This window comes from Myotis nattereri, assembly GCF_964212035.1.
Source record: "Myotis nattereri genome assembly, chromosome: 18".
Lineage (NCBI taxonomy): Eukaryota > Metazoa > Chordata > Mammalia > Chiroptera > Vespertilionidae > Myotis > Myotis nattereri.
In genome coordinates, this window is record NC_138093.1 from 13,023,931 (window position 1) to 13,034,851 (window position 10,921).

General features: G+C 48.1%; 1 protein-coding gene across 9 annotated transcripts; it reads right to left on the reverse strand.

Moving 5' to 3' along the window:
- Nucleotides 1-369: 369 nt before the first annotated feature.
- Nucleotides 370-10,539, reverse strand: PSMD4 (proteasome 26S subunit ubiquitin receptor, non-ATPase 4). 9 transcript variants are annotated; one of them, XM_081112439.1, is made up of 10 exons: nt 10,455-10,539; nt 6,530-6,670; nt 4,754-4,868; nt 4,359-4,445; nt 4,049-4,117; nt 3,662-3,877; nt 3,184-3,292; nt 2,895-3,026; nt 2,743-2,810; nt 370-2,170 (listed from the first exon to the last, which is right to left on the reverse strand). In XM_081112439.1, the coding sequence occupies exons 1-10, from the start codon at nt 10,478-10,480 to the stop codon at nt 2,000-2,002; spliced, it is 1,134 nt and encodes a 377-aa protein (XP_080968565.1). In that variant the 5' UTR covers nt 10,481-10,539; the 3' UTR covers nt 370-1,999. The 9 variants fall into 9 exon arrangements, with proteins under 9 accessions (XP_080968565.1, XP_080968563.1, XP_080968562.1 ...); XM_081112437.1 differs by having other exon boundaries at nt 1,896-2,170; nt 3,662-3,994; nt 4,082-4,117; XM_081112436.1 differs by having other exon boundaries at nt 1,896-2,170; nt 3,662-4,003; nt 4,082-4,117.
- Between the last annotated feature and the right edge of the window lie 382 nt (nt 10,540-10,921).

The following is a 10,921-nucleotide window of genomic DNA, read 5'->3' on the forward strand; positions in this document are numbered from 1 at the left end:
GGACAAAAAATATGAAGAGACATTTCACAAAAAATGGAAATAAAAAGACTTATTTAGAAATATATGAAAAGATGATCAAGCTCAATCTCATTAGTAACCAGGGAAATACAGAGTAAGACCACAATGAGTTCTTCTATCCTCACTAGACTGGCAGAAAGTTAAAGCCTACCAACATCACGGTCTGGAAACAATGAGAACAGGAATTCTTACACTGCCGGAGGGCAGTTCACACAACCACTCTGAGGAACCATTCGGCATCACCCTGTGAAGGGCCCTGAAGAAACCTGTGCACAGGTGCATCAGGACAGATGTAAAAAACCCACTGTAACCCTGTTGATAACAGAAATACAACTGGCAGCAATGGAAATGTCCAACAACAGGAAAATAAAGACAGCAGTCTATTCACAGAATACTATACAGCCATGGAAAATGAAGCAACAGCTTTGATGAAACTCCAGAAACAAAACAGTTGTTAACAGACCAAGTCCCAAAAGTCTCACAGTATAAAAGTGTTTTTTATAAAGCTCAAAAGCAAGCAAAGCTGAACATATTCTGGTCAGGAAGCTATGTGTATATGAGAAAACTGAAAGGAAAAAATAAAAATTCAGGCTAATAGTTATCTTTGAGGAGGATGTGGAGAGGTGGCATAGGGGCCCAGCTGGTGTGGCTCAGTGGGAGAGTATTGACCTATGAACCAGGAGCTCAGGGTTCGATTCCCAGTCAAGGCACATGCCCGGGTTGCGGGCTCAATCCCCAGTGTGGGGCGTGCAGGAGGCAGCCCATCAATGATTTTCTCTCATCATTGATGTTTCTATGTCTCTCTCTCTCTCTCCCTTCCTCTCTGAAATCAATAAAAAATATATTAAAAAATAAAACAAAAAATAAAGGCAGAGGGCCCTGGCCAGTGTGGCTCAGTTGGTTGTAGCGTCGGCCTATCAAAAGATTGCAGATTTAATTTTGTCGGAGCATGTATGGAAGGCAACCAATCGATGTTCTCTCACATCTGTTCCTCTCTTCCTTCCCTCTCTAAAATCAATAAGCATATCCTTGGGTGAGGATTTAAAAAAAAAAAAGGCCTAGATATGTGACAAGGAAATATTCTAGCTCTTAAATTTGAGTGGCTTCAGGTATGTTCAGTTTGTTCTTATGTTTCATGCTTTATACGGAAGCATTTCATGTGTCAAATATTATTTACCTCTTTCATAAAATAAAGGGGGTGGGTAATGTGAATTCTGCATTCCATCCCACACAAAAAGCTTTCCTCTACATTTGGTGCTCCAGGGCGTCACAGAGCCCTTTGTGAGTCAGGCCTGAGGACCGCTGACCTTTGGTATTGACTGCTGCCTACTTCTCCATCTCTGCTGCCACTCACCCAAGCAGTCCTGAGCTACTCAATTCCTCCGAAGCACCTGCGCACCATCAGCACATCTCCATCTGTTCCTCGAGGATGAAAATCGTTTCACCATTAGAGGGCTCAAATGTTACCCCAGGAGCCTTCAGAGGCTGCAAGAGTTTGGCCCTTTCTTCTTGCTGACTCCAGAGAGCCTTGCTCACGCCGCTTTGGGTACATAGCAGACGTGTCTAATCGCTCATTTATGCGCCAGCCCTGCCCTAGACTCAGAGTCCCCAGAGGCCAGTACTGTTTTCTGTTCACCTCTGTGGCCCTAGAGCCCAACACAGCGACTCTCAGCAAAGCTTCTCTTAATACAAGTAAAACAGTCCCAGGGCAGGAGAAATGTGAGGAGACGGTCATGGACAGAGATGGGAAGGGGAGTGGGTCAGGATTTAGAGACCCCACATTGAAGACACTGAGAACTCAATAGGGAACGCGCTCCTTCATGCCATATCCTCTCTCTCTCACTCAGAGAACTACTATTTGAAGAAAAAAAAAAAAAAAAAGTTGCCAAGCTTTATTTAGTTGTATTGGTTAACATCTAGCCCTATATCCCACCCACCCTGTGCAGCCCCCGGGTAAACTCAGCTACCCTTCCCTCCAGTCTCATTTCTTGTCCTCCTCCTTCTTTTCCTTCTTGCCATCCTTGGTGGCCTGGGAGGCCAGGGAGCCCATGGCGTTTCGAATGGCCTCATTGTTGGGGTCCACACCTGGAAGGTTCTCCAGGACGCTCTGCAGGAACTCGGGGTCCTGCATCACGTCGTAATCATCCTCCTCCTGGAAAAGGGCAGTGTCAGCGTGGGGCGGGGGGGGGGGGGGGGCGGGGAGCACACTGCTGCCTGCGCCCCTCTCTCCAGTCTGGGGGTGAGCGACACCTCTGGCCAAAGGCAGGAAGGAAGATTCAGGAAAACACCCAGTATCTATATAGTATGAATGCAAACACGTGTCATCTCCATAGAGGAGAAACCTGAGAGCTTTGCTTCCCGGGCTCGAAGGGTAAAAACGCACCATCACTTTTAGGTTTCCGGCTATCACACACCCACTCCTCCTTTTTCTTTTTCCTGGACCCGCTTTTCACTGTCCTGGGAAGATGACATCCTAGAGAACTGTCCAGCCTGCTCCCACCAGCAGGGGAGGAAAATTACAGAGTACTAGGACCCTTCTCCAACCCCGATCACTAGCAAGGTTTACACGCAAGAAATGTTTATCCACGTGTTTGTTTCCATGTGCTCCTCAAAGAGCTCACCAATAACCCCAAAAGGAGGAACTGTCCTAGGCTGAGAGAGCCAAGGATCTGAGCAAGGGGCGGGGGGGGGGGGGGGGTGTTGTGTTAAGCTTGATGAGCTCACCTTGGCGGGTTCAGAGGTGTCCATGGCTGAACTGGCATCAATGTCAGATGATTCTGCCTGGCCAAACTCTGAGGAAAAGAGGCCAGTCTGTTCAGTTCCATTTCCCCACCCCAACCTCTCCGTCCGAAAACTGCCGCCCAGGCCTGGCTCACCTGCGCCCTGCAGGGACATCTGCATGGCATAAGCGATCTGCTCTTCCTCAGTCATGCTGCTTAGGTCAGGGAGCCCGGTGCGGCTGAACTCCTGCTGGCCGATGGTCATTTTCAGTAGGGCGTCGTCTGAGTCTGGGAAAGGAAGACAGTGGCAGGATGGAACTGGTGCCATGTGCCACACAGACCCACCCCAAAGCACTCCCTCCGCCCACATATTCCCATGCTGCCCGACCCCCCACTCCCATGAAGCACCCCGCAGTCCCGGGACTTCAGATTCCACCTCTTTCACCTTCAGTCCCAGTCGGAGCAATCCCAGCCTCAGCAGCGGAGGCTGCGGCTGCCCGACGGGCCTCCTCCTCCTGCCGCTGCCGCTGCTCTTCCATAGAAACGCGAAGGGCCTGGCGGAGGACAGGGCAGGGTCAGATGTTCTCCCACCCTCCCTCACTCGTGGGGAAGTCAGCTGAGGGGTGGCAAAGGAGCACAAGGGCACCTTCTGGTTTATGCACATGGAAAAGTCGGAGAGGTGATACAGGAAAAAAGGGCCCGGGAGAAGCCTGGGGTTTGATCAGGAGAAGCGAACAAGAGTCTGACACTGTTGCCCTTAGAGATCAGATGCAATTCTGCAGCAGAGGGACAAAAAGGGGGGTCTGGGAAAATGAGCGGGGTGTGTAGGCCTGTTAGCCCTACAGGAGCTGTGTGGCGTGTGGTGTGTCAGTAGAGGTCAAAGCAGGACCCTTGGGCTCTACCTGAGGTCAACGTTTGCTCACCAGGGCCAGCTCAGGATCAGCACTAGGATCCACTCCAAATTCAAAGTCACTGGCACCAAGACCCAGCATGGCACCGCCTTCACCAGCCAGAATCGGAGAACTGATGAGGGCATCAGCGAGGCTGGGCCCAGGAGGCACTGTCACCAGATGAGATCCAGTTCCATCTTTGCCATTCAACGTGTTCACAAAGGCTGTCAGCTTTTCCGTGTTCACTTCCTGGGGAGGAAAAAACATGGAGACTCTCCTTGCTGCCCGGCTCACTCGCCATTCTCCGCCATCTCGGTCCTCGTCTGCAGCGACTCTCCACAGCACAGGCCCCTCTGGGTACGGACTCTTCTCAGGCTATAACCAAATCAAGTCAATGCCCCCCAACTAGTCCTTACTCACCTCTTCCCCAAAATTGATAATGTCAACATTTACTTTCTCCTTCTTGAGGCGTTTTGCCAGTTTCACCAGCTGGGAAGAAGGGGAGATACATGAGGAAATCCGTCCGACACCATGAGGGCAAGTGACACACCTCACAAAAGCACACAGAACTCTGCTGACCTCCCCAAGGTCCCCCAGTAGAAACACTAAATTCTGCACATCCACCTTTCCCCAAAGTGATGAACCCACTGCCCCTGCCAGGCTCGCCTAAGGCTGAAAGACCCATTCCAGATACTTCCCACCCAAAACCCCAGCTGCCACGGGGACTCACATCCTTCTCGTTGTCCTCCACGGGGCTCCCCACAAAGGCAATGATGCGCATCTTGTGATTCTTGCCCTGTCGGTGCTTCAAAGCCAACTTGTAAAGGAAGAGGAAGTTCTCAGTCAGCCTGAGCAATCACTGGCCTCTCTCCTCTGTCACTCGGTTGTTGTTTTCTTATGGTTTCTACATAGCTCAAGTCTACCATCATGCTCACACAAGGTCTAACCCCTTTCCTTCACTCTCCCATTCTTGTCAGTCATCCCACCATATCCTTCCTACTCCTTCTCTAGGCCATCTCTCTTCCCTTGCTCTGGTTCTGGCTCAAGATTCCAGGGGAGAAATGAACAACGTTGGCGGCAGAACCTCAGAGCAAGGAGGAACCATCAAAGGGATCCAGGACTCACATGGGCCACTCGGATGCCAGTGCAGAAGGTGATCTTGCCCTTGGGCTGGACAGTATGAAGCTTGGACAGGATGCGGCCGGTGTCAGGGGTGAGTGTGGTCAGTACTTCACAGTCACTGGGATATGGGGAAAGCATTTCCATGATTTCAGGTCAAAACAAGTGTCTCTAAACTATGTTTGACTCATCTTTTCTTTAGGGAACTTTACAATAACTGTAATCTCTACTTTTCTTTAACATCTAAAAGTTGACAATGCAAGGAATAACAAGTTATAATTATATGAGATGTGGATGTTATCTTCTTATAATAATCATTCACAATACAGTTAACCCTTCAACAACGAGGGGCACAGTGAAAAATCCATGTATAAGTTTTGACTCCCCCAAAACGTAACTAATCCCTGAGTATCCATGGGGGATTAGTTCCAGGACACCCCACAGATACCAATATCTGCAGATGCTCAAGTCCCTTATAAAAAATAGCATAGAAGCCCTAGTCCAGTGGTCAGCAAACTGCGGCTCGCGAGCCACATGCGGCTCTTTGGCCCCTTGAGTGTGGCTCTTCCACAAAATACCGACTTCTGCGCATGGGCCACGAAGTTTCAATCGCACTGTACATGCGCGCCCACACGTGGTATTTTGTGGAAGAGCCACACTCAAGGGGCCAAAGAGCCGTATGTGCCTCGCGAACCAAAGTTTGCCGCCCACTGCCCTAGCCGATTGGGCTCAGTGGCTAGAGCATCAGCCTGCGGACTGAAGAGTCCCAGGTTCGATTCCGGTCACGGGCACATGCCCAGGATGCAGGCTCGATCCCCAGTGGGGGACGTGCAGGAGGCAGCCGATCAATGATTCTCTCTCATCATTGATGTCTCTCTCTCTCTCTCTCTCTCTCTCTCTCTCTCTCTCTCTCTCTCTCACTCCCCCTTCCTCTCTGAAATCAATAAAATATACATATTTTTAAAAAATAGCGTAGAACAGTGCATACAGTTGGAACCTCCAACCAAGATAAAAAATACTGGTTTTGATCCACAACTGGCTGAGTCCATGGATAAAAATCCTGGGGATACGAAGAGCCAACTGTATATTTATTTTTTTAAAATCTGTATCCAAGTGGACCCAGGGAGTTCAAATCCATATTGTTCAAGGACCAACTATATATACATTTATCAAGTCATTATGTGGTATATCTTAACCTTATACAATGGTACATATCAATTATACCTCAATCAAACCGGGGGGGGGGGGGGGGGGAGAATCCAGTACTCAGATGTGAGGCATAGGAAATAAGTAGTTGATTTTGTAAAAACCTGCTCTCTCCCTTCCAGTGCTTCCCCCTTACTTCTCTCATGCTATCTTACTGGCAGGGCTGAGACTCCTCCACAACTACTGGATGCTACTATGATTCTCTCTCACCGTCTCCATTTCCAGACTCATTTTCCCGCGAACAAGATGCATACTGGGATGAGTGGTTACTCATTTGCGGATTATCAATTCCTAAAGCAAATCACTTTGGACGTAACAGGCCTCTGACCCCAAATCACTTTACACAGACTTTAAAAACACTGTGAAATTTTACCCCAGGAGATTGAGCTTCATAACTGTATTAAATTCAGGTTGATATAAAACCAAGTTACTATTTATATTTACACCAAACAGTGAAGAAGGTAGTCTAGGAAGGTGATGGGCAAAAAAAGCCTCACGAAATCTACAAAAGGGTAGCAACCTGGACACCACAGTGGGTGACATGTGGGAAACCCCCTCCTCCTCTGTCCCACGTACTTGGCCAGTGTGATGAGGCCCACGTTGTTCTCAGGGTTGCTGCGGGTCTTGGAGTGACATACTATGTTGACAGCGTCCTGTTGGGCCTGCAGCCGGGTAGGTAAGAAGTCCCCATTCCGCATATACTCGCTGTTGTCCACGCTACCGATCAGGAATGAAGGAGAGAAAAGAAATTGTATAGGACCCCAGGCATCCTCTCCAGTTTCAGGGACCTGTGAGAGGAATTGTGGGGGGGTCTAAGAATAGCTCTCCGTCTTTGTGGAACTCAAAATCACCTCTAGCTCTTTCTTTTAATATATAGATGACCCGGCCCGAACTCAAACTTACCAACTCAAAATGACCAAAGGAAGAAAAAATATTTAAATCTCTACTCCACAGCGATTTTGATAAGCATCAAAGGTTGCAATCTATTGATATATCACAACCGTCTGCACGTGTTATTAAATATTGTCAAGGATGAATATTCTAAGTCTGCCATTAAAATGGGAGTATTCCATTTTAATGGTAAGAAATAAAGAAGGCAAATTAAAAATACGTATAAAATAACACACTTGGCAGCTCTGAATGCAGGAAAGTACAATGTAGTCATCTGATTAAATGTATAACTCCTGGACTGAACTGCAAAAATGAGGTTTCATGAATTTGGAGTCTTACCTCTCCTATCCCCACAACTTTTCATAATCTACCAGAATCCAGATCATATGACTACAAACTCCAGCTTCCCAGAGACCAAAAGAAGGCAGATAAGGGAAGCAGTTATACAAGCCCCAGAACAGAATCAATTCTTAAAACTCTAACAATCTCCCGACTGGAGTAGCTCAGTGTTTGAGCGTCGAACTACGAACCAGCAGATCACAGTTTGATTCCCAATAGGATCATATGCCTGGGTTGTGGGCTCAATCCCCAGTGTGGGGTGTGCAGGAGGCAGCTGATCAGTGATTCTCATCATTGATGTTTCTATCTCTCTCTCCCTCTTCCTTCCTCTCTGAAATCAATAAAATTAAAAACAAAAGAACTCTAACTATCAACGATCCCATCTGTGTTAATGAATAAAGCCGTGTCCTAGATAAGACACCTCATTTCTATTGCTGAGCAAAATACGGATAAGGCAATTTTCTTCTTTAGTATCCTTTCCCTGGCAACATATACAAACCAAAAATGATGAAGACAGGTCATTAAGTAGCTACTGGAAGGTAAGTGGAACAGAAGGGCAGTCATTGTTCTTCAGGCACAGGTTCAAATCCCCATTCTGCTACTTGCTAATTCTATGATCCTGAAGAAGTTACTTAATTTCTCTAAGGTCCACTTATTTCATGTATAAAGTGGGTTTTATTGTACCAACCCTATAGGACTGCTCTGAGGATTAAATGCATGGAAAGTACTTAGCGCAATACCTAACAGTAAGCATGAAACTCAGACTCATTCTTATACTGGAAACTCAATCTATATAAAGGGCACCAAGGGCTGACGCTACTGACCATGCATTATTATTCCTTTTCCCCCAATACACTGTTTCTGGTTATTCCCCCAACAGGGAAGTAATTGCCTCTCTAGCTTAAAGTACAGTGATGAGTCCAAATAAAAAAAAACAATGAAGGCTTTGAGGATCATCCAGATGGACTAGTTACTAAGTATAAGGATTGTGGGCAAGACCCACAAATGGATGAAAGCTGGAAGAAAGGTGTCAAAATGAGAAAAGGGCGCTTGACAGGCAGTGAAGAACATGGCAGTAGTTCTCACACTTTGTTGTGTATCAGAACCCCTGGGAGGGTGATGGCAGTGGTGGTGGTGTTAACAACATGGATGCTTAACATCTAGCTACGCATCCAAAAAAATCACATTGCTTAGTTTTCCCAATTTTGAACTTTATACGAATGGGATAATGTATGTGCTTTTTGTGACGACTTTTGCTCAACAGTGTGTAATTTTTCCCCATCAAAAATTCATATCAGCCGAAACCGGTTTGGCTCAGTGGATAGAGCGTCGGCCTGCGGACTGAAAGGTCCCAGGTTCGATTCCGGTCAAGGGCATGTACCTGGGTTGCGGGCATATCCCCAGTTGGAGATGTGCAGGAGGCAGCTGATGGATGTTTCTCTCTCATCGATGTTTCTAACTCTCTATCTCTCTCCCTTCCTCTCTGTAAAAAATCAATAAAATATATTTAAAAAAAAAATTCATATCAAAATAGAATTATCCAGCTATTCCATAAAAGTCTTCATTTAAAAAAAAAATACACATGCCTGGACTTCCCTGGCTGGGAGGTCTGACTCAGCAGATTGAGAGTAGAGTCAAACAGTAACAATTTTTAATAAACTCCTGAGAATTCTGAGAAAGCAAAGCATGAGGGCCCACACAAAAAAAAGGAGAGAAGGGGTGGCTTTCATCATTACTCTGTGCCTGAGCTATTCCAATAGGCCACCAATAAGCCAAATCTTTCCTCCTGTACCAAGCCGGGTCATTATGAAATGCCATTGTGTGTACTTCTCTGCCTCCACCATCCTCCGAACTTTTTCAGCAGTCCTCTATTGAAGGGTACAGGACAGAGTCCAATCACCCTCAATGCGACATTTGGGGGTCTTCTACCTGGGCCCATCTACCTTTCAGAATGAAAAGGAGCGCCCTCACACCAACCATCTGATAAGAAGCCACACTAGTCAGTTTCCTAATCCCTAGCATGCCTGGGGCATTTACCTCTCAGCAGCTTTATGCCCTTCCCCCCTCTTCTTCCCAACATTCACCTAAGTCCCTTCAAGGTCCCTCTTTCTTAAGGGCTCCTCAAGCACCAGTGCTATACTTTTTACAGAAAACCATCACATACATTTTACCCAACTGTGGTCTATGATCCCCATTTTATAGGCAGATTTACTACATTCTCGAGAACACACAGCTTGTAAATAACAAAACACACGCACAGGTTTTTGGATTCCAAATCCTGTCCCCTTTACACATGCTCTCTCCCAGAGGCTGCCAGGTTTAGCAAACAAAAAGACACAACTCCCAGCTCAATCTGAATTTCAGATAAACAGCAAATAACTTTTTGGTATAAGTGTGTCCCATGCAATATCTGGCACATACTTACATCCACTTTTTAAAAAAATACTGAAAAGTGTTATTGATCTGAAATTCAAAATTAACTGGACTCCCTAGATTTTCTCTGGCAATGCTATCCTCTCCCCGCAAAAAAACCCCTGTCTCCCCCAACTGACGATGTGTGTGTGTTTACGTACTATTCTGTATTACAGTCACTCTATGCTCACTCTTGAAACCTTGCAAAAGTGTGTCCTCGGCTTCTAATCCAACTCAATACATACTCGGCCCAAGTCTGGGGCTGGCTCACCTTGAAATCCTGGCCGCACCACTAAGTTAGCTGCGTGACTGTGGGTAAGTCATTCAAAATTGCTGAGGCTGAGTACCCTCGCCTGTAACTCAGTGCTGGGAGGCCGAAGGGAGATCAAGCCCGGGAATGCACATAGACAGCACCATAAACGGCCCCTCCGGAGAAGACACGGGGAGGTCACAGGTGCAGACGCGTGGCCGGGCCGGGAAGGGACCGATCACACAGCCCTGCCTCACATCTGCGGTGCAGGAGGGAGAGGAGGGCAGAAGACTAGCACGACCAGTCTGAGAAGCATGGCTCTGACCACAGACAGACCGGGGGCTGGTCTAGAGACGGCGACGCTGGGATAGGGAGAGGCCGCGGGGACCCGCCGGTCAGTGGCCTCCGCGGGGTGCGGGTCAGCACAGGGTACCCGGGCCCGTCCTCCTTCCCGGGGCCCGGGATGACTCAGGGAGTCGAGAGCTCCTGCCCTCCCGGCCCACGGGCGCGTCTCGTCCACCAGCCCCCCGGCCCTGCCCCCGGCTCACCCGGCCTCCGCGCGCCCCGGCCCAGCCCCGCCCCTCACGAAGCCCCTAAGTTGTTACTCACCAAACCATAGTGCTTTCCAACACCATCTTGCCACCTTCCTCCCTCCCGGACAGGGTCTCCTGGGCCTCCTAACACCGACTCCTCCAATTGGCCCAGCACTCATAACCAATCGCAGACCTCGGCTCGGCCAGCTGGTTCCGCCTCCACCCCGCGCTGCGTTCTGGGAGTTGTAGGCGCAGCCAAGATAAAAGGGATGTGAGGGAGGCGGGGTGGCCGAAGTAACACAATGTTACTACCCACCATTCGAGTTCTCTGGTGGAGTTCCCTGATGGGGGCATCTAAGCGAAGCTCTGGGGGAACCTTTGGAAGTGCTCGTGGATGTGCAGGCTCCAGCGCCCGTCATTTTCAAACAGTGGTGGGATCACTTTTTTTCAGCTTCCACTGTTTCCCACAGCACTTTGTTCATAATTACTAAACCCTTCTCTCTCTGAATTGCAATTATTTGTGATTTCTCTCTCTCCCATTTT